Source organism: Ornithorhynchus anatinus, chromosome X1 (genome assembly GCF_004115215.2).
Source record: "Ornithorhynchus anatinus isolate Pmale09 chromosome X1, mOrnAna1.pri.v4, whole genome shotgun sequence".
In the NCBI taxonomy this organism is placed as follows: Eukaryota; Metazoa; Chordata; class Mammalia; order Monotremata; family Ornithorhynchidae; genus Ornithorhynchus; species Ornithorhynchus anatinus.
Genome location: NC_041749.1, coordinates 18,744,336 through 18,767,850, shown reverse-complemented (window position 1 = coordinate 18,767,850; position 23,515 = coordinate 18,744,336). Strand labels below are relative to the sequence as shown.

At 44.4% G+C, this 23,515-nt stretch overlaps 1 protein-coding gene across 2 annotated transcripts in view; it reads right to left on the bottom strand.

The window, feature by feature from the left end:
* The window catches only part of GRHL1 (grainyhead like transcription factor 1), a 55,247-nt gene that overhangs the window by 28,497 nt on the left and 3,235 nt on the right, over nt 1-23,515 (bottom strand). For both annotated transcript variants that reach the window (XM_007673332.2, XM_029052068.1), the window contains exons 2-8: nt 18,451-18,637; nt 16,172-16,242; nt 14,151-14,541; nt 12,688-12,764; nt 11,510-11,666; nt 11,186-11,297; nt 10,305-10,399 (exon numbers count right to left, since the gene is read on the bottom strand). In XM_007673332.2, the coding sequence (XP_007671522.1) occupies nt 10,305-10,399; nt 11,186-11,297; nt 11,510-11,666; nt 12,688-12,764; nt 14,151-14,541; nt 16,172-16,242; nt 18,451-18,637 (1,090 nt within the window). The remainder of the gene's footprint in view (nt 1-10,304; nt 10,400-11,185; nt 11,298-11,509; nt 11,667-12,687; nt 12,765-14,150; nt 14,542-16,171; nt 16,243-18,450; nt 18,638-23,515) is intronic.

Genomic DNA, 23,515 nt, shown 5'->3' with positions numbered 1-23,515 from the left:
AGTTTTAGAGCTGTAGAACTGGATCAAGTGCCAGAATAGAAAAACCACCTCGGACAGAATTTCTTGGAAGGACCCGAGGGGAAGAAGGTTAAGGTAATAAGCTTGCAGAGAGGAGCACTCCACTGAGCTTTTTGTTGTTTGAGTGTTGCGGGGGGGGGGGGGGGTGGGGAGGAGGCAAAACTAATTTGCAAGTAGAAACCTAAAGGGTGACTGTGCTGCCATGACGGCTACCGACCTGTTCTGCATGATGCAAGTTTCTTTAGCAAACGGAGGCTTTTCCACTTGCCAAGTTTCTCCCTTGGCCAATCAAAAGGCTCCAAACACAAGGAGTGTCATAAATGCAAGCTATTGTTACCCGGAGATCCTCAAGCGCCGCCACCATTGCCAGACGGGCCACGTGGGCTCGGTGGCCTCGAAATCCGGGCAACCGCTGTTGCTCGGACTCCCCACGCGCGGCTCGACCCCCAAAATACTAGCGGGTCAGTGTCCGATAAAATCTGACTCGAAATCCGGGATAGGTTTACAGGAGAATCCCCGCATTCGTACATCCGCACCAATTCCTACAGAATGGCTTTCCCCACCCCCAGGGGAAGCAGCGAGGCCCCCTGGACAGTCACAGGGACCTGGGTTCTAATCTCACCTCGGCCACCGGTCTGCTGTGTGGCCTTGGGCAAGTCACTTTATTTCTCTGTGGCTCAGTTACCTCAGTTGCAAAATGGGGATTAATACTGCGAGCCCCTTGCCGAAACAGGGACTGTGTCCACCCCGACTTGTCTGTATCCACCTCAGGGCTTAGTACAGTGCCTGACACGTAGTAAGCGCTTAGCAAATGCCACAGTTATTACTATTATCACCACCACGATTATTCCACCTGTTCCCCGCAAGTAAACACATGAAGAGGACACTTTCTGCAAAAAAATAAATATCCCTGGCTGCTCCCGATTCTAATCACACCCCAGCTCCAAATATCGTTCTACCTTTGTATTTGTCTGTACCATTTTTCTTCCTTCTTAAACCAGATTCAGGAAAAAAATCCCTTTCTTTTAAAATGCCCCCACTTCAACCAGGGGCTTCTAAGTGACAGGGAAAGGAATGAAACTTCCCTGGCTGACCGGCTCATTTGGCTGGGGCATATTGTGTAGACACCCAAATATGCCATCTCCCGAGCACTTAAAAAGTAACGCTCTCTTCCTAGACAAAGAACTGCACTTGGGCTAGGATGCGCTTGCTCTCTGGGGCTCTGCAGCCTTACTCTCACGTCTGCAGTCTATCGCAAATGCGAAAAGATGTTCGACTCGCCTCCCTCCCATTCACACTGGAAATTTAAGTTGTGAAACAAACCAAACCTGTCCCTGTTTAATGCAACCAAACGTGGCAACACCTCATTTTAATGGAGTGTTTAACTGATGCTTCACTAGAATGGAATCCCTGTAAATGCGAGCAATATGTTCCGACCAAACCAATTAAAAATGGCTCTCGCAACCAATTCCATACATACGGTACGCTTAGACACAACAACCAACCGCCATTAAAATCATAAACCTGCATCACACGAGCAGCCCTCCCCCAAAAACGAAGTCGGAAGTTCAAGTGACCCAAATGGTTCCGCCCCTTCTCTGGAGAATGGGCTCAGCCAGCCCCCGTAATCCCTCACCGAGAACTCTGTATACTTTTGCCGAGACAAGGAGACAAAGGGGAAAGATACCCAAACTCCATCCGAATGTCGGAATCCCTCCCGATAATGCTCCCCGGTACTCAAGTCTGGCTCCAAACCCCACTTTAATCCCTTCTCTTTTGTAACACGAGCCTGGCCACGACACACAAAACGTTTGGCTCGGCGGCACGGCTTTTCACAGAGAGCCTAGGAGTTCCTTCTCCTACCTGGTGGATTAGGTTTAAAAACAAAAGCACCAGGCGTTCTTTTTTGACAGCAGTTCCCCTCCCCCCGCGCCCCCCGGGGGGACAAGGTGCCCTGGTCTTCTCCTTCCCACCCCTCCACCTCACTTTCCCTCATCTCCACAGATCTGACCATACAGTCATGTGCCGGAGGAGGAAAGGGGAAAAGGTATGCAAGGGTACTGAACCGTGAAGAGAAAAGGAGTTTGTTGAAATTGGCTCCGTCATCTTCGGAGATAACATCACACCATCGGGAAAGAGACGCGGTTCTATCTGTCTGTGAGTAATCTGATCGTGAATCTCAGTGGCGCAGTCTCATGAAGGTTTGGGAACAGGCTACCGCCTTTCCAACCGAGCCACGCGACGAGCCAATCTGAATCTTGCTATTCGGTCCGAGAAACCAGACCTCGGACTAAGCCGACCATCCTCTCCTCGGCCCCACTTCTGTGAACTACTCGCCCGGTTTATAGTTTAACACGCCTCAAGTGTCCATATTTGCTCTGTCAACTGCAGAGATGGGAATGTGGATGCAAGAGTGCCCCGAAGTCTCAACCGAGGGTGAAATGGGCTGAGAGAGACTAGTGGGAAAAGAGTCTTTGTCCTCTCTGGTCCCTTCAAACATAAGGTTGTTGATTCAGTTTTAGGAGGAGATCCAAGGGAGTCACAGTAAAAAGTTATATGGGCTTTCCTTCAGATGACAGTTGCTTTGCTAAGGAGATATTTTACCACCCACTTAAACAAGCGGAAGCGAATCAGGAGAGTTTTCCAGTCATGGCGTTGCTTGGGCTGCTAGTCAGGGTGGTCTACTAGAAAGAGAACTGGGTGTTAGGCAACTGAGGTTCTAGTCCCAGATCTGCCACCGGCCTACTCTATGACCTTGGTATGTCACGGCACTTCTCTCTGCCTCAGTTTCATCATCTGTAAAAGGGGGATAAGAGAGCCATCCTCCCTCCCTACTAGATTGGGAGTCCTTTGCGAGACCGGGGCTGCAGATCAGGGATTGTGCCCAATCTGCTTATCTTTTATCTACCCCAGCACTTGGCACACACTAAGCGCCTAATAAGTACCATCATCATTCTTTTTCTAATTTGGCTGGTCGGAAATCTCAGTGAGTCTGTTTTCAGGTTTAATGCAGTTTGTCTCCAGCCAAAAAGTAGCATTAAAAAATAAACTGGAGGGGGTTTAACGCTGCTGATTTGTTGGTGGGCTTCACGGCTCGGGCTGGCACAAGAACATTTCCTCAGCTACACGGTTGAGGCAGGTCTGGCTTCCAAAATGATCTAATGAACAGATTCTCCCATCAGACGCAGTGACTTGTGGGAAGGTTTTAATGAACATCAGCTTGTATTTCCCCAAGTTCCCAATATGAAACTCATTACGCAAAAATCGAATCGAAAAATGTGATGCTGACCCTTTCAGATTCCTTTTCTCCTGAGCACTTGAAATAATAATAATAACGGTGGTATTTGTTAAGTGCTTACCACGTGCCAGGCTCTGTACTAAGCTCTGAGAGGATACAAGCAAATTGGGTTGGACATAGTCCTGTCCCACGTGGGGCTCACAATCTTATTTCTCATTTTACAGATGAGGTTACTGAGGCATAGAGAAGTGAAGTGACTTGTCCAAGGTCACACAGCAGACAAGTAGCAGAGCTGGGATTAGAACCCAGGTCTTTTAGACTCCCAGGCCCATGTTCTATCCTCTAGGTCATGCTCCAGCTGAGTCCTTTCATTCCCCTTTCATCGGAAACTAAATCCAGAATGGTAACCAAGAATTTCTCCTCACAATTAAGCCTTGGTCTCGGGCAAATAGTTTCTCACGTCTCTCAAGGGCTCAGAGACAGTGTCCATTTATCATTGTATTGTACTCTCCCAAGTGCTTAGTAGAGTGCTCTGCAAACGTAAGTGTTCAATAAATATGACTGAATGACAGAATTAATCATCTGTGCAGTAACACTAAGGCTCCTATACTGCTAGGTAGATTGTGTAAATCCATTTATAGAACTTGTTGAGGCCTATTGTGAGCTGAGCAATCAGTGGCACTTATTGAGTGCTTACTGTATGCAGAGCACAATACATCAGAGTTGGGAGACATGTTCCCTGCCCTCAGTGGCCTTAGAGTCTAGAGGCACTCAACTAGGCTCTAGAGAGAGGCCAATAAAATCAGAAAATACTCTCCCTACCCTCAAGGAGTTTACAGTCTAGCCAAGGGAGACAGATGTTAAAATTAAGTATATATAAGAAGAAATGACAGAGTAATATACATACGTAGGTGCTGGTGTAGGAGTGTGCAAGGGGCAGTTTGAGGGAAATAAATCGGGGGAGATTAGTTATTAATCAGGGAAGGCCTCCTGGAAGGGATATGAAGTCAGAAGGACTTTGAAGATGGAGGGCCCTGTGGCCTGTTGGATAGGAAGGAGGAGGAGGGAGTTCCAGGCAGGAGGAAGGGCAAGAGCCGGAGTTGGTGGTGGGAAGAGATAGAAATGAGGCATAGGGGGTAGGTTAGTTTGAGGGGAATGAACGATGAGAGCTGTGGTACGGCAGGAGAAGAGAGTGGATAAAGTAGGCATTTCCAAGAGTTTCTGCTAGGTGCGGAGAGGAACGGACAACCATTTGAGGTTTGTGACAAATAAGACGTGCAGAAAAAGGTGTAAGAAAAGTGATCCATGCAGCAGAGTGGCATATGGACTCGAAAGGGTAGAAACTGGTGGTTAAAGCAGAAATCGAGTCCAGACCAGCTAGCGGGAGCTGGATGGGGACAAGGAGAAGGTGAGATCCTGGAAACGTTGGGGAGATGAAGTCACCCCTACCTCTGGCATTCAAACAAAGACATGGTATGTCCTTAGAGCACACTCTCCCTCTGCCCATCTTCGGGAGCTGAAGAAATGGCATTTCTAAAGTTTTGTAAAAACAAATCAGTCCAGGCTTCCACAGAGGGGCCATTACTCCCTAGATTCATCATCATATGATTTAAACTTTTATGAGAACTCTACCTCCTGGGGATTGGTAGACTGGATTCCATCGTCTCTGAGCAGTGGAGAAGTTGAGGGGCAAGCCCAGCTTCACACGGAAAGGCTGGTGGGAGCTGATTTGGTATTACACAGGAAAAAAGGCGGCTAGCGGGGTGGCATGTCCGTGTGTTTAGGTGGTGGAGGAGGGAAAACTGGAAGCAAGAAAAATTTAATGAAAATACAAGTGTACTGAAAATGAAGGTGTAATTCACTGCTTCCTAGGCCACAGTTTCCTTCTGAATTTATGATTCAACCCCTCAGAGTTATTTCATCCACAAGAGTAAATCCTCCCCATTTCGGGGTCTGGCTGTTTGTTTCCTTGCCCACTGTTCCTAAGGTAGCAACAGCTAGTGCAAAAAATACACGGCAACATGGCAGTTGGACCTTTAGTCCCTTTACAATCTCTTTTATAAGCTTTTGCCAAGACAGAATACAGGACCCCAGTTATTCTAGAACTGCAGATGAATGATAAATCTTGTTTCATATACTTAGCTGATTCCAGAATTGCTTATATCCCTTAGGAAATAGTCAAGACTTTCAACTGCATGTGAGAAGAGTATTAGCCAGGGGCACAGGACTCAACTTCATCAGTCCTAAAGGCAGGAAGGAGTAGCTGTAGGATTCTAAGTTTGTCTTCTGGTGACAAAAGATTAGTGGGTCTTCAGAGTGCTGGAGAAAATGGCTGTTCCACACCTCTCTGAAGGATCAATCCTTTGTAGATAGAAGGGGATGAGGATAGGGAACTGGGATCATAAGAAGCAGAGGAGTGGAAAGAACAAGGGCCTGGGAGGCAGAGGACCTGGGCTCTAACCCTGGCTCTGCCACTTGTCTGCTGAATGATCTTGGGCAAGTCACTGAACTTGCCCGTGCCTCACCTGCAAAACGGGGGTTAAGACTGTGAGCCCCACATGAGACACAGTCTGTGTCCAGCCTGAACAGTTTGCATCTATCCCAGTGCTTAGTCCAGTGCCTGGCACACAGTGAATGCTTAACAAATAAGTAAAGAAAAAAAAGATAACATCAAATTGTTATTTATAACATATTCTTTTTTATCAACGTGCCTCCTTTTCCTGACTTAGAATAGGAGTCCCTTGAGGCCAGTGACGGGTTAATTGATTATCTTGTATAGAGAAGCAGCGTGGCTTAGTGGAAAGCCCAGGCTTGGGAGTCAGAGGTCGTGGGTTCTAATCGCGGCTCTGCCACTTGTCTGCTGTGTGACTTTGGACAAGTCACAACTTCTCTGGGCCTTGGTTACCTCATTTGTAAAATGAGGAATAAGATTGTGCGCCCTACCTGTATCTACGCCAGCATTTAGGACAGTGATTGGCACATAGGAAGCACTTAACAAATACCATTATATACATACATATATATTTAGCCCAGAGCTTAATGTGACATTCTGCAGATAGTAGGTGTTTGATAAATGTTAGCAATAATAATGTTACTGAAAATTTTACTGCTGCACAATGATCCAACCTACTCCTTGGCTTATGACAATTGAAAAGCTCACTCCCTGATTGGAATGCTGGAGATTCCTGATGGAAAAAGGTAAGGAAATAGGGGGAAACCACAGGCACTGGACCAACGTGTGCGAAGGGCAACAGGAGTTGTTTAATGGTGCACTGAAAGGGGGAATAAGGAAATGCAGCAGGGCAGAAAAAGTAATTTAAAGACATAGTGAAGTGTGCCTCACTCAGTGAGAAAGAGCAGTGGATTTGAGGAGACTTTTACAGTAGATAGATCAGCTCAGAAGGGAGTTGTTCTTCTTGAATAAGGGCCTCACCAAGTCGGGATACCACGCTAGAAAACAAAGGCATGTCCTGAGAGGGCAAACTTACTAAGGCAAGAAGGATCTCTGCTTAAGTGCCAATAATGTGTCAGGGTGTATCAGCTACACAGAAAAGACTATTTTCTTGATTTCTATATACTCTCAGGCTAATGCCTGATATCAGCTTCAAATGATGGCAGCTTAGTTAGGGAACAGCACCCTTAAAAGCAGGCAATAGGCAAAAAGCCTGACTAGAAGTAGAATCACCTTTGAAAACAAAAGGACAGCGCTCTCTCCCTTTGTCTCTCTCTCTCTCATTATAAGCACACACAGAGGAAAAATTTACACTTAAGACCCTGCATGTGGGATTTGTGATCTCCGCTTGCCCTGAAAGCATTAATTACTTTGAGAGTATAAACAGAAAACATCAGCTTGGCTAGAGAAAGGTAAAAGATTACATGCTTGATCCAACACACTATCAAGCTGATGCCTGATATGAGCTTCAAAAGATGGCAGCTCAATTATGTGACAACACCCTTTAGGAAGGTAATAGGCCTAAAACAAATCACTGCTGAGGAGGAGTCTAGGAACGAGGCACAAACACATTTTTTCCATAATATTAACTGCGCTCTTGGAACCATTTGGACACACCCCCCAATAGCCCTCCCTTACTTTTCAGCATAAGTTTGCTGTAGACCTTCTGAATGAAACTCGAGTGATTATCCCTGTCCGTCATCTTGACTTTCATTTCCCCCCACCCTAAACAGTGACACATCAAACAAACAAAGCTGTCTTCCCACAGTCCCTTTCCGCCAATGACCTCCAAGCACCTTGACAAATGCCTATTAATTCAGACAACTCCCCACTCAAACAGGTAGGCGGCTAAAACAACCTTTTTTTTAAATCTAGGGGAGTGGAAAATAGCCGAACCACTAAACTAAGAGACTTTCTCAAGTTCATAACGCAAGTCAGGAGCAGAGCCAGGGAAGAAAACTCAGAACTTCTATCTCATTCATTCATTCAATAGTATTTATTGAGTGCTTACTATGTGCAGAGCACTGTAGTAAGCGCTTGGAATGAACAAGTCAGCAACAGATAGAGACTCCCACTCGGCACCTGGAACCCCAAAGCCAAACCCCCTCTCTAGCCTTTTAATGATAAATAAGAAGCGTGATTCCAGTTTACATTAAATACGGAGCCCTCCGAATTTGACAGAGATTGTGTTAAATGGCTCGGGTGTGAATGAATTCACCTTATCACCCTTGTGGATAGGAGGAGATGATCAGAGGGAACTGAGATCAAGAGTTGCGGCAGCCTAGAAGAGCATGGGACTGGGAATCAGAGGACCTGGGTTCTAATTCTGGCTCTGCCAACTGCTTGCCAGGTGGCCTTGGGCAAGTCACCTAATTTCTCTGTGCCTCGGTTTCCTCATCTGTAAGATGAAGATTCAATAACCGTTCTCCCTTCTACTCAGACTGTGAGCCCCAAGTGCGATGAGCCCCAAGTGCGACAGGGACTGTGTTCAACCTGATAACCGTGTATCTACAGTGCTTGACACAGAGCAAGCACTTAACAAATACTATTAAAAATACTCTTTAAAAAAATAATAGCGATACTCATTTCCCACGACGGAAAGGCTTTTTCTCCCTCACACCCTCTCCATCCAGCTCAGAGTGCCTGATAATAAATTAGTCACCTCATCAGAGTTTAAAGTTTCAAAGCACAGAGCATCCCCTGAGGGGAAGGAGGTTAAATCGCTTCTCCTCATCTGTGCTCTCTAGTGACCCATCTTTAGACAGTGTGAGGCCATCCAGGTGCCTTGCTTTTCACATGCTTGGGGGGACCACCGGAGGAAGAAGAAACTTCCGAGGGAGCAAGGTGGCGAGGCCACCCGCGTGCCAGCCGAGACAGCGGAGTAAAGCTCGAGGAGTTCTCCGAAGCAGGAGCGGCCCTCACCCATCCAACCGGGAGCCAGTTGGAGGTTGCGAGTCATCATACACAAAGCTCCCCTAAGCTGGGTAGCCCAACATGCCAGGTCCTGCAGCCTTCGAGCCGCACCCCGTATTAAACATGGCTGTCACACTAAGGAAGAGAGCTACACGGGCCTCTTTAGGATACCTATATTCATTCATTCATTCAATCGCATTTATTGAGCGCTTACTGGGTGCACAGCACTATACTAAGCGCTTGGAAAGTACAATTCGGCAACAGATAGAGATAATCTCTACCCAACAACGGGCTCACCTATAGCCTTCAGCCTCAAGACTGGGAGTCCTATGTCCGACAGGGACTGTGTCCGACCTGATTAACTTGAATCCACCCCAGCACTTTGAACAGTGCCTGGCACATAGTAAGCACTGACCAAATCCCACCTCCACCAGTTGCCTGCTGTTTGACCTTGGGCAAGACACTTCACTTCTCTATGCCTCAGTTACCTCATCCGTAAAATGGGGATTAAGACTGTGAGCCCCACGTGGGGCACCCTGATTATCTTGTATCTACCCCAGCGCTTAGAACAGTCCTTGGCTCATAGTAAGCACTTAACAAACACCATAATCATAATAAATACCACAATTATTATTAATACCACAAAAAACTGCAGTGGGACAGAATTCTTGTTAACAGGGTTAATGGAAGGTGGAGAGCCCAAGTTTTCTTCTGACATCAAAATAGTTTTCCATCCACAAAAGTACATATCCTTTATCATTTTAAAAACGAACTTCTTGAATTTGCTCTCGGGATAATTCCCAACAAGGAATACTCTATAAGTGATGCAATTCAAAAACAAAGTAGGCAGCACAAAGTATACACAAGCTGAGGTTTGGGTGGGGGAAGGTGGGAAATTGTTCCGAGGAGAGGAACTACCTTGTGGGCTGCAAGAACTCTGTAAAGAATTAGTCAAATGACAGTGTGAATTGGGGCTAACCCATTGGGAATTATAAAAGATCAAGAGGAAAGATTGCTTGGGATGACTGTAGTAATGACACTTCTGTTTAGCCTTTCTCCAAAGAACCCAAGAGCTTAACAGACATTGTCTAATTAATCCTCCAAACTGTCTTAGGAAGGAGGGAGAGGGCAGGTATTATCTCCAATTTGAAGATGAGGAAATGGAGGCAGAGTTAGGTTGAGTCAGACCACACTAGGTCAGGCAGTGATTTGGTGGTTGGGGCGGGGTGGGGGGTAGAGACAGTGACAATGGCAGAGGAAAAAGTCATATACATTTCTGAATTAATTTTAATGTCAGAGACTCAATATCCAGCTATGTCAAGGTATGGAGGAGGAATGATCCCTTTCAGGAAAGAGATAATGGAGTGCTGAATGATTTCTTAAGATCGAGGAGGCGGCGTCTATTTGACAAATTTAGAGGGTTTTTTAAAAAAAAAAGCTAGAAAACATAATGAAGAGAACAATCCTGCTCTTGCCTCTTAATCCACCACCCCTTTCTTCAACCTTCCTGACTCACAAATACAAATTACCTTCTTAGCCAACACAATTCTATTTCTTAATACAGGAATGAAACACTTAAGAAAATGTCAGCAGTCAGATCACAAGACTCTCCCCACCCCCATCCCCCATTTTCCCCCCCGACTCTTCTTTGAGTTAAAGGGCAGGAGGACCTGCAGGGGTTACCTTTGCCTCTTCATTGATATCCCAAGTGAAGGAAATGGCATTGTAGGCAATCTCTTCAATGTTACTGATGGTATTGAAGCTCTCCTTATAGTCGGCTACCAGGGAAAAGAAACAAGAATTCCAGGTCAGCGGCTGAGACGCCACCCTAGTCAGTCTAAAGAAGATACAGTTTGGCTAAACCTTGAAGGGTTTAAAAGCGTCAGATGCATATCTATACGCTGAGTTGAGTGGAATCATGAGGGGAAAAATGGTCCAAGAAGAGAGGATTACGGAGTGATACATGAAAATATTTTTTTTCTTTAAAAAAGTTAGGTTGAGTGACAGCTACTTGGGCTAAGCACTCTAGTTAAATATGGGAAGTGTAACATACAAGAGAAGGATACGGCTTCTTCAGTAAACATGGTTATGCATGTGTGTCTGCTCTAAGTGCCAGGTGACTAATCCCTGTTTTTATTCAGAGCCACCGAGGGCTGGGAGTGCAGCTAGAGAAGACAGGAATTTGGTCACATCCCTGTCTCGTCAGCAGGCAAATGTCGATCAACTGCATTTTTGCCGGCTTTTACCCTAATCCACACTGAACCGAGGTTTGCTCTGGAGACTCGGTAATAACCCCAAGCGGTCCTTGTCCTGGATGTGAAAACTCTCCCAATGGCTGAGGAAGGAAAACATCCCTACGCAGGTTTATAGGCATCCTATGGACCCTCGTGGAGAAAGGGCAGGGGGAGAGCGGGCTTCGGAAGGCTAAAGATGATGTTTCTAGTGGATCAAGAGTTGGCATGCGAATGTTTTTCAATTTCAGCAGGAAGTTGACGACTGCCAACGAAAATTGGATTGAGAAAGTTGGCTGCTGGCAATGGGAGAAGGCTCAACAAACTCCTTACCTATGTCAATGCATCTTTGTTTAGCAGTGTGCTGCCGGGAGTGCCAATACTTCCAATGCCTTAGCTGGTCTTCCCTGGTTTTGTCCTCAGCAAACACGACCATGATCACGCTCTTAATAGGAGAAGACAAAGAATTAAAGGAATGCAAACACGGTCAGGCAAATCTGTCTCGGAAGCCTTATCGCACATCAAGTTTTAGATTCGAGCCTGAAGACTGTAGTTTCAGAGCCATCTCCCAAGTAGAAATGCAAATTCTTTCCTCCGTTGCCTTTCCCCCGACTCTCTGTTAGTCAGGGAAGAGCTGGATTCAGAGCATTCACTGACCCGGACTTTGCTGATGGGGTGATGGATCCCTTCGTTGTGGCTCACTTCTTTCAAGGTGATGGGATAAAACTGACCCTTGTTCAGGTACGTCATAGTGCTGTCTCCTGGCTTTTGCCGAAGGGATTTTGAGGCTTCTAGGGTGTACTCAAAGTTGTTCCTATTGGACAAAAACAGCATTGATCACAAAAGGCGCTCTCCTGGATGGCTATCAAAGTTTGATTTGGAGAGGTTCCAGGGGATCAACTTAAACACTAAACTTCTTGGAAAAATAGGACAGGCTCTGTCATCTTAAGAGCTTTGTGACAATCCTTCCATGAGGAAAAAAAAATCTTTTAACCCAAAATGCTTTCCACACCAAAAGCAACTATCTGAAAGGGAAAAGGCCACTCGGATATTGGAGTTCTAACCTATCCATTGAACAGTCTGTGAAGATTAACACGCGCAGTTTTTTGAAACTCTAAGTGCAAAATACTTTATGGAGGAAACCTGCAAAATACTTCTAATACTCCTCATACCCCTCCAGTCCAAGAGAAAGCTACCTTCCAATTAAAATTCTAGAATCTTTGGTCTCTGCCAGAATTCTAAAAAAACATTTCCCTAGGACAGTAACGATTTACAAAGCCAGCTGATTTTATATAAATTTACTGCAGGTACGCTGGTTAAGAAGAAATACTATCTGGTAAGAATTGACACAAGTCCAACTACTTCAAAATGTTCTCTTCTATTGATTTCCCCTTTACCAACTCCACACCACCACCACACTCACCATGAAAAGAAACCACAGGGAAAAGAGCAGGCAAAAGGCATTGACGCTAGAGTTTAAAGGAACTTGAAAAACCAGCTCCAAAGGGAGGATGTTAAAGTAACAGATTTTTCTCTTAGCGTGATCACCACCACTACTGGTGCCAGGTACGCAGGAACCCCAGACAGCGAATATCAGATCAAGTCTTAAGCGCTTGGTATAGTGCTTTGCACTCGGTGAGCGCTCAATTAATACGATCGAATGAATGAAATCAGTTTCCATCTTTCCAAACACTGTATCGGTACGATAATGTGTACATAAAACCCAAGCAAGCCATCCCTAGTCCATCGGAATAAGTTAGCGAGAAGAAGACGACGTAGAAGTTGAGGCGGTAGGGGAGGAAAGGAGTAGGGAGAAAGGCAACGTGATTTATTACCCAGCAACACTGTCAAATACATAGTCCTCTGAATTCATGCCGGGCATCCGCAGGCTGAGGTCCGAGGGGAAGAAGACCTGAAACGTCAGGAGTGTGATGAGTGACAGAACTGACTCGGACAAGCCCTGATGGCTGGCACGTCAGTGTCTTATCTTATGGTTCCAGGCTTCCAGGCAGAAGTCCTCTCCGTTCCCTTAGGCCCCTGCCACTCCTGAAACTCTGCACAAAAGGGGGTGTGTGTGTGTATATGTCTGTGTGTGTGTATCTGTGTCTCTCAGTCCCGATACACAATTCCTGCAACTCCCACAGTCCTTCCTCAGGGTTAACGTAGCCATAAAACAAAACTGCGAATCCCAGGGCCTGAGCCGGAATCTGCATCTGCCTCACCTGGATATGAGGAAGTGGCTTCCAAGACTCCTCACGCAAACCTGTTCCATAATCTAGTCCCACGGAAAAGAAAACCGAGCCGGAAACGGTCCTAGAATGTTAGTGAAAAGCTGTTTCCTGTTTTTCTACCTCTCACACGTTTTTCGATCTATTTTTTTGGGGGGGGGGGGCTAAATTAATTATGCCTGCAACAAAAATTCATCTTCCTTAAGTATCTTCCAAAAAGAGACAGATTGTTTTGCCAAGTCTGAGTCACTGCATCAAATTAATATAGTGACTTTGATGGATTTGGGGTTGTTTTTCGTGATCCACTATTGGGTCCAAAAGCACCCTTCTCTTCCATCTCTCCCCGAAGGCTGCTCAACTGCAGACCTCTTTGGGCTTCTCCTTATTTTATCAACCAATCGTATTTTAGCACTTACTGGTGCACAACACTGTACTTAGCACTCTAGTCCCCAAACTCACACTGGCAGGTTGAGCACAGACTTTTCGGAAACACTAATAATCCATTCAAACTGTGATACGGAATTCACACCTGGGTTTGAATTTATCCTCGAGGATCTGCTTACCTCTTAAAGAATCAGGGAAATTTACAATTTGGGATGGGTGGCAACGGAACAGCCCACTAAATCTAAGTCTCGGGAACCCAGTGGTTAAAAAGCATACTAAATAGTTAAGTGCCTCAAGTTAAGAGCAGTTTCATGTTTTGGAAGTTTGTTGGTTTTAGCCAAGGCAGCGAGCTGAACAAAACAGTTTCTGAATATTCCTGTTGTCAATGACAGATTATATGAGGGGATTTTTTTTCTTCCTCCTCCTCCTCCTCAGCAAACCATTTACCCGAAATCACGCTCTCTACCTTGCCACTGGTAATATTAGCCATGTGCTTTTGATAATGATTTCTGGTTTTATAAGCTTTAGTTGAATTATACCCCAGGCCATTCTCTTTTTTTTTTATTTTAAATCTTCTATTTCTAATCCACCTTGGATGGAGGTTTCAAAATTACATAACAAGGAAAAGGGAAAACCCGATACTCAGACGCAGCCCAATTAGGAAGACGGACAGTCATTTCCCGTACCTCCTGCACGCCTTCCTTGAAGGTCTCTGAGAAGGTAGAGTCCGGTGTGCGCCTCTGAGCGTTTGGGGGCTGAGCGGCTGAAGCAAACTGGTCAGGGTTGAGATTGCGGTCGAACACAACTACACGATCGGCCGGCTCAGGGTGATACACTGCCGGCGGGATCCCGACAGCAAAGCCATGGGGTTGGGTCTCCGTCTTGATGGAGTGTGTGGGCATCGTCGCTATAGAGACAGTGACTGTTGTATCAGGGGCCGTCAGATGGCCTCTCTTGTCGATGCCCAGTTGGTTCCCATGGGGAAGGACGATGTTAAATGGCACATTTTTCAGGACCTGCACTCTGTTTTCGCCAGCCGAAATGAGGGCCTGTTCGCTCACATTCGGGATGCTGTTTCTTTAAGAAAATTAAAACAAAAACACAAACGATTTTGAAGCTCATTGCTGGTAATTTTGCTTCTTTGCCAAGTTTCCTGGAAATATTTTAACAAAGAGGATCTTAGTTAACTTTATACAGTGCTCAGCACACAGTAAGTGTTCAATAAATACCACTGGTTGCTTGGGTGATTCCAATTTTATTTGGTACAACATTTTAAAGGAATCCTGAAGGCTCTTAATAAGAAACTCAGAGAGGCAACACTTAAAAAATGAAGATTCTCAAAACTGTCACACTGCATCGAACAGAAATGATCAAACAACCTATTGCCAAAGAATTAAAAAAAAAAAAAAAAAAGAAATCCTCCTGTGCTACGTGATTTATACAAGTACTAGGTGAATATGTGCCTAATTCTGCTAAATACTTCAAGTAGCCCCCCTTTCTATTATTCTGTTATTCAAATGCTTGTCTCGATTAAAAAAAACTCACATTCTATTAACATAGCAAGGATGTTGTTTGGCTATCAAAGAAGCTAGTTATAATTCCAAACTCATCAGGAACTCAGATCAACAATCAGCTCTCCTCCTGGAAGCCCCTTAAGTAGCGGGGGACAGCTGGAAAGAGATACCTGGCTTAGTCCCTCTGCACTGTAAACTCGTGGTGGGCAGGGAACATGTCGAACAACTCTCTTGTATTGTACTCTCCCAAGCGCTTTAATAGAGTCCTCTGCACACAGTAAGTGCTCACTAAATACCAATGATTGACTGATTAGAAGAGCCAGAGAGAGAGAGTTGACTTTGGAGATATTTGGGGAACAGAGGGAGAGGAAAGGAAGGGAGGAGAAGAGAGAGAGGGAAAGAGCGAGGGAAAAATATTTCACCGGGGAATCCAGAGAGATGTCAGCTAAGCCAGTTTTCCTCTCTCACTGGCCCTTCACATAATGAATGAGTCCTGAACTTGCTCTCTCTGGCCACCTCTTCTACTACCTTTTCAAAAGTCACGGTCTCCTTTGCCACAGTTGCCAGGGATTCCTCTCATCCCCAACTGCTGACACCATTATTTGATGGAGCCTCTAGACTAGTAATGATCTAGTCCACAGTTGCAAATAGAGCCTATTTGATCACAAGGTGTAGGCCCGATCCCTGTCATAACACCTACAGCTTCCCTGGTTTTCATACTGGCATTCCCATTGCCTTGCTTTCACTCTTGCCTAAGTTTTGAATTGTACTGACAGGCTCATAATGGCTTTCAATTGAACGGATTCCACAACTGGAAGACACGATATAAATTTGCACTTCTCTTCGGTTTCCAGGCATCGACCGACAGTCCAACACAAATGCAGGATGACCTCCCCCAATCTTCAAATGAAGATTGAAAGGATCAAAAGCACCTATAAAAGGTTTCAGGTCTCTGTGTTGAAAAAGCAGGTACCCCACTTAATCATCTTCCTCTCCTGAAATAGCCCTTTGAGAAAAGTACAATAACTTTATCCGATTTAACATACACAATTGAGGTAAAGCCTGGAAGTTGCTTTCTCTAGGATGACAAAATAGGTGTCAGTATTCAGGTAAATGAAAAAGAAAAAAAAAAGCTCTACGTAATCAGCTTCCTTTAAAAATTCCAGATAGTGGTGCATTTACTTACAACATACCTTTTACTGTGATCTGGGTCAGGGTGCTCCACATCTGGTTTTGCTGTTGATGACCTTCTTTCTCTAGGGACCTTGAGAATTATGATATGAGAGGATAATTCAATTACTCTTATTCTGACAAAATTGGTTCACTCCTCAACCTTCCCTCTTAGTCTTTCATTAAGTATCACCTACCCTGAGGAGCAAAATCTATTAGACAGATTACCTACCCTCCGACTGCCTTTTTTCCTCTTAAAATAACTTTCCTCAGTGTAAACTGTGGGAATTATGCTAATTTGCAGGAAAGCTGTAGCACTTTACCAAACATAGCTCTTAACTGCCTTATAAAATGCTCTTTCTTTGCACTGTACTCTTTCTCCAAGAAGAGGAACTTAAAAATGGAAATCCAGCATTAAAATCCATCCCACATTCTTCACAGGCAGACTAACTTTCATTGTCTGATTTCCTTGGGCATCTCTGTGACATCTGGCCTTGAATTTGTGACACTCCTCTTTTGATCCAGCTTCTTTTTGCAACCAGGAAAGACAAGTGAAATAAAGTTGAAATCATGGCTGTAGGGTCCTTCTAAACTAATTTGAGAAGTTTCAAAACTCCTTCCATTTGGACCAAGACATTTGAAGCCCGCTTGCTAAAAAAGGAAGTCCTTTATTTTACGATCCAGAATTTCTAGGATCCTTCCTTCCCAGGAAAAGAAAATGCATACTTGTTTTATTTGGACATCACAAGATGTTTACACTTATTTTCCCCCCCAAATCATACTCTAGAATACCTCTCTAATAGAGTTTTGGAGATGTTCCATAACACTGATTGACATCTCCTTAAAAAATGGAAAACAAGTTTATTCATAAAACAAAAAATAGCTCTCCATTTTCTACTATAGAATCCTGCTAATTTAAGGACTCCTTTAGACCCACCCCTCCCTGACAAACTCGCAGATTCAAATGCTATTATAATTGCTTTCAGGTTAATTATGGGACTTTCAAAAAAAACTAATGACATTTAACTTCTGAAGCCAAAGTATTTTTTTATTTCAATGTTAAAGTCCTTCAATTAACATCTTAATCTTGATGTTTCTCATATTGACCAGATCAAGTGGGGGAAAAAAAAACCCATCAGAGAATGAACATACTTTGACTTTAACCTTAAACAAATCTGAGCTAAGTTTTGTATGAAACTCTTTTAGGATCACAAACTGCAGTGAGATAGCTTCACATCAAAAGGGACAACCTAACTATAACCACTAAACCTAAGACACAGGGAAACAGACGCATGCATGGTGCCAGGAACAAAATGAAGCTCCCTGTCAGCTGACATAACACTGTTAAAGGTTAAGTCCGCCCAAATAAAACCCAGTTTCCTAATGCCCCGTGCAGGTACGCAGCCCACAATAAAAACGACACAATCCAGCTCCAAAAGAACCGGAATCCCACTGTTCTGCTTGTCAGCGACAGGACAAGAAGGCATCCAAATGATTGACAACATTTAAACATTAAACATTTACAACCCTCAAATTTTTAAATGGTTACTGATCAAACATATCAGTGCATTTCAGATCTAAGCTTCTTCTAATGATCCTTCTATCATCCTAACCCTTTTTGATAAAGAAACTAAGTGTGAGAGTTAGGGTCAGAAGACAAAGGTAAGGGGCTCGGAAACTAACCCAGACCAAATAATTTCTGCCCCACTGCTTCTTAGTAACTCTGGGAAGCTGTTGACAGTTTCCAAGTCTATATGACGCCGATTAAGCAGATCCCACATCTTTACAGGAGAGTGGTATAATCCACCCTAGGGCACTAGGAATGAGTAGAAAAGGGGCGAAAAATCCTCAGCGGACTTAACCTACATTTCCCCTAAACGCGGCATACAGTTACATCACTCATGGGACAGGATGTTGGGATGGAGATCACGTCCTCCTCCCCTGGAATAAGAGTAGGTTAAAATTACATATGGTGAGCCCTAAACCCTACCACGGCTAAACAATGACTTCAGTGATGTGCCGGGGAGGGGGAAGGGGAGTTGTCTCCCTGAAACCCTTCACAGGAGCCTGAACTTTTTTCGAGCACCTAGATACTTCACATGGATTTTTTAAAACAATCCTTTGATTCTCTGATGGCAGATTTTCAGCTTTGAACCATGTTAACTCAAAGTACTCATTAGACTATTTATAGCCACTACAGAGACAACCTGCATTACACTCTCCAGCAAATTACTGTTTTATATGCTGTTGAATCAAGTGCATCCCAGGCTGTTGTTAAGCGTTAACAAGTCGGGAGAGCTACCTTGTAATAGTCGTAGAGCAGGCCGAGAGCGGCTGCACTGTCTTCATCCCCGTTGATGCTCATCATCGCTTTGGTGGCTGCAGTGAGAGGGTTTTCCAGGAAGGATTTCCAGGCTTCATCCTCACTGGTGTAGGGGCGTCGCTGAGGATACAGAGCTTCATTTTGAAGAACCAACACAGGCCTTTTGCTTTAAAAGGAAAAAGAAAAAAAAGACACCATATATCTTTGTTGAAAGCATTAATTAACATCCACTAAAAAGGAGTCAGTTACTCCATCCCCAGTCCCCCAACACGTACGTCCACAATCCTATACCCTGCTATCTCCCCTCTCTGCACCTTGAGAACTGTATTCTCCCGAGCGCTTAGTACACTACTCTGTACAAAGCGAGTGCCCAGTAAAAACCATCGAGGGATTATTTTTATGTCTGTCTCTCCCTCTGGACTGTAAGCTCCTTGTGGGCAGGGGCTGTGTCTACTAACTCTACTCTGTTGTTCTTTCCCAAGCGCTTACGGGCTGCTCTGCACACAGTAGGCACTCAGTCAATTCCGGTGACCGATATCGCAGCCTGCTTTGTGGATCATAAGCCGCAGAAAGTTAAGGCCTGATGGTAACCAACGGGGCAGGCCACTTAAAATGCAGCCCTTTTTGAAGCCATCCAGGCTGCCTATAATGGGGAATAGCAGAGTTAATGTGCCACTGGGACCTGATATTAGTAGTCTGGCAAAACTACTGATCCAAAGACCTGCCTGAATAGCAATAATAACAGAACATTCATCCATACTCTCCTAGGTCTTAAAATATGAAGATTTAGCAGGGTTCTTGTTTACCAGCTCTGTTGTGCTGTCCAAGCCCTTGGTAGAGTGCTTTGCACACAATAAGGGATCAATGATAATAATAATAATAATAATAATAATAATAATAATAATAATGATGGTATTTGTTATGCATTTACTCTGTGCCAAGCACTGGGGTAGATACAAGGTAAACAGGTTGTCCCACGTGGGGCTCACAGTCTCAATCCCCATTTTACAGATGAGGTAACCGAGGCACAGAGAAGTGAAGTGACTTACCCAAAGTCACCCAGTTGACAAGTGGTGGGGCCGGAATTAGAACCCACGACCTCTGACTCCCAACCCCGGGCTCTTTCCACTAAGTCACGTGGCTTCTCTATAATACCCATTGATTGAAAGCAGAATAATTTCCTATTTTAAATGGCTGTTATAAGTGTCACGACCAACCCCCAGAAGGAGCGAGGGAAATGTAGGGAAAAGCATTTAATTTCTGGGAGGTGGAGGGGTGGTATATGAGAAACTTAGAATAAATTGCTGATTACCTGCAGATTGTGCATGGAATGTGGCCAAAGGGGACTATAAATCAACAAAAGCAGTGTAATATTCTGGCAAGAGAATCTAACTGCTTATCTTGGAGATAAACATTCAGTATCCCACAATGATGTATTCTGAGCCACCAAGTACTGAATGATTTCAAAAAGTGAAAATTGATTTTTCTTTTTTGGGGTGGGGGGAATGAGAAAAAAAGAAAGGTTCTCTGTAGATCTGCAACACTAGTTTTAATAGATGGTGGGAATTTGCCAGAAAACCAACTGACGTCGCGAAGAGCTAGGGTGTAGATTTTAATTTCTCTTAACAGATTAAAACAAACACCACTGATTCCAAAAATCTGAAATGTAAACAGCCTTAACTACTGTACAGTTGGCATTATTTAGTAATGGAAACAAAATGAGAAGATATGAAAAGTGGAACAACAAGCCAGGAGCCTACTTGAAAAAAAGACAAAACATAGCACTTAAAACTGAAAATGCTCAGAACTATGTTGAATAACCACTAATCTGGGAACCAGCAAATTTAAGAACTGCAGGTGTTTATAAAACTCCTTTCTCATTGCAACACTCAAATGAAATGTGTAAATGGCCTGAAGGTAACCTACCTACTCCAAAGAGTGAGTGTAGAAAGAATTATCTTTTAAAGCTATCAACAAAGTGGAGGGCTTGGCAGTCACCCAACCCTTTAAAAACAGAGCTACAGAATCATTTAAGAAAAGGAGAACATCTTTGAAGATGGGGTGAAAAAAAGTGTACTTCAGATTTAGGATTTATCCAAAATTATAAAGTCACGTTTATTTCCTCACCAGACACAGTGAAAAGAACTGCTTTGGGGTTCCTGCTTAACAACAACAAAAGAGGTTCCGAACACATAGTTTGCGCAAAGTGGCAAGTTAAAAAAAATATCAAGTTCAAGGTTGGGTATTTCCACAACGTTATTACAGAAGTGATAACTACTGAATCCGGGGTTCGCTGCAGTGACTACCAGCATACTATGCAGTTGAACCCTTTTATTAACAACGCAAGATCTGTTTTGTCTGGGTCTTGTATTGCTAGTTTTTCAACTTCCTCACTTCTTTCATCCCCTCCCCAAATTTGTTCAAACCGTAAAATACACACAAGATATTTTATGCAAGTAGCTTTAGATTCTTGTGCCGGAGCAAAGGTCTTTGATGCTTTCAAATAGCAACCAACAACATTCACCATTGAGTTTAAACTGTAATAATCTTGTTAAATCTAGGAGAGGCAATGAAAAACCTAAAGGGGAGAATTATCTCTCAAATTATTACTACTCTTCTTTGAAAGTCAAGTAGTTCATGTTGCCCACTCCATAGGTATGTCTGAAGACATTTAAGAAAGACCTCCCAAAAACCTTCAAAACAACTTCTAAATGTAACTACCAACCTGCGAGAAACAACCATCCAATTTTAGAAAACCTAATACTGAATTCCAACTCTTTTATCCCTCAAAACCCAAAACATTCAACTAGAAAAATTAACTCAGGCTTCAAACACTATCAAACCTGGTGTTCTATCAAACACTAAGCCTCAAAAAACCTCTCTCAGAAACAGATAATCTGGATTTTAAAAACTCCTCGACTCTAGGTTGGTTTTTTTTTTTTCAAATCACTCTTTGGATGGAAGTACAAAGCCATCTTCAGAGGTTTTTTGATTAACGTCACTTTATGCTTTTGATAATGCGAAACACTGGAAACAGAGTAATCTGAAATTACCATCAGTGATGTAAGTGGCAAAAGAAACTCCAGGGCAATTTCTCATTTTCTTTTTTTTAAGAAGGTGCCATTAAACGTTTTCTTGGTGCACGTACAGTTAAAAAGAGAGGCTTCCAGGACCTAACATCTAGAATTCTTTCTTCCTTGTCAGATGGGCCAAGTGACATTGCTTAGCGACATCAGATTACCTGGAGAAGTCCACCTTTGCAGCCCAGGTGCGTGTCAAAGAAATCCATGAGCTGTTCCCGAACACAAAACGGCTTTCGAATTTCTGTGATTTGGGCATCAAAGATCATATGTTCCCAAGGCCCAACAAGATCTCTTCCCGACAGCTCCACGACACTCAAGTCATTAAGGTTAAAAAAAAAAAGTTACACAAAACAAGGTGTGCCCTTGTGAAACGATCCTTTCCTTCCCCCCACCCCTGCCTTTTCCTCCGATTTTCCAGACCTTGTCTTGAAATCCTCTAGTAGGTAAAAGGGAGAAAAAAATAGGAGTGTAGAAAGATCCTGCAGAGGAAAGCCACAGACCCACAATCAGAACAGAGATGGTGGGAGCCCCTGGGTCAGGATGGAATGGGTTTCTGTGGGTTTTGTGTTTTTTTTTTTTAAAGAGAGAAAAAAGATGCTACTGACACTGATTGTTTTCCACCTGGGCATTTAAAGAGGGATGAAGAGGAGAGATGCTTTCCTTCCCCCGCCCCTGCCTTTTCCTCCGATTCTCCAGACCTTGTCTTGAAATTTTCTAGTAGGAAAAAGGGAGAGAAAAAAATAGAAGTGTAGGGAGATCCTGCATAGCAAAGCCACTGATCCACAAGCAGAACTGTGCCGGTGGGAGCCCCTAGGTCAAGATGGGATGGGTTTCTGGTTGTGTTTTTTTTTTTAAAAAAAAAAGAAAGAAAGAAAAAAGGTGCTCCTGACACTGACTGATTGCTTTCCACTCTGGGCATTTAAAGGGGGATGAAGGGGAGAGATGCTTTTCTTCCCCCGCCCCTGCCTTTTCCTCCACTTCTCCAGACCTTGTCTTGAAATCCTTTAGTAGGAAAATGGGAGGAAAAAAAAAATTGAAGCGTAGAAAGATCCCGCATAGAAAAGCCACAGACCCACAAGCAGAACTGAGCCGGGTGACAGCCCCTAGGTCAGGATGGGCTGGGTTTCTGGTTTTATTTAAAAAAAAAAAGGAAGCAAAAAGGTGCTCCTGACACTGACTGATTGTTCTCCACCCTGTGCATTTGAAGAAGGATGAGGAGGAGCGGCAGAGGAGGGAGGAGAGGGAGAGAAGGGGGAGGATCACCGCCTCCCGGGTGTCGAGTTTCCCCCACGCCAAGTGTCTCGTCGCTAATTCTTTCAATTAAACCAGAAAAGGGAGGCGACGGGGTCCTCACTCACTCATTCAATCCTACTTATTGAGCGCTTACTGTGTGCAGAACACTGGACTAAGCGCTTGGGAAAGTACAATTGGGCAACAGATAGAGACCATCCCTGCCCCACAACGGGCTCGCAGTCTAGAAGGGGGAGAGACAGACAACAGAACAAAACATGGAGACAGGCATCAATATCATCAAAATAGATAAATAGAATTATAGATGTGGACACATCATTCATAAAATAGGGTAATAAATACTATATAGAATAGTCACAAATGCTGTGGGGAGGGGAAGGGGGTAGAGGAGAGGAAGTAGGGGAACTGGGGAGGGGAGGGGGAGCAGAAGGAAAGGGAGGGCTCAGTCCGGGAAGGCCTCCTGGAGGAGGGGAGCTCTCAGGAGGGAAGGGGTCTCGCGACGTGGCTGGAGCCCGGGCCTGGGAGTCAGAAGGTCCTGGGTTCTAATCCCGACTCCACCACGTGTCTGCTGCGTGACCTCGGGCGACTCCCTTCACTTCCCTGGGCCTCAGTTCCCTCATCCGCAAAATGGGGATGAAGACTGGGAGCCCCGCGTGGGACCGGGACTGGGCCCAACCTGGCTAACTTCTATCCGCCCCAGCGCTCGGGGC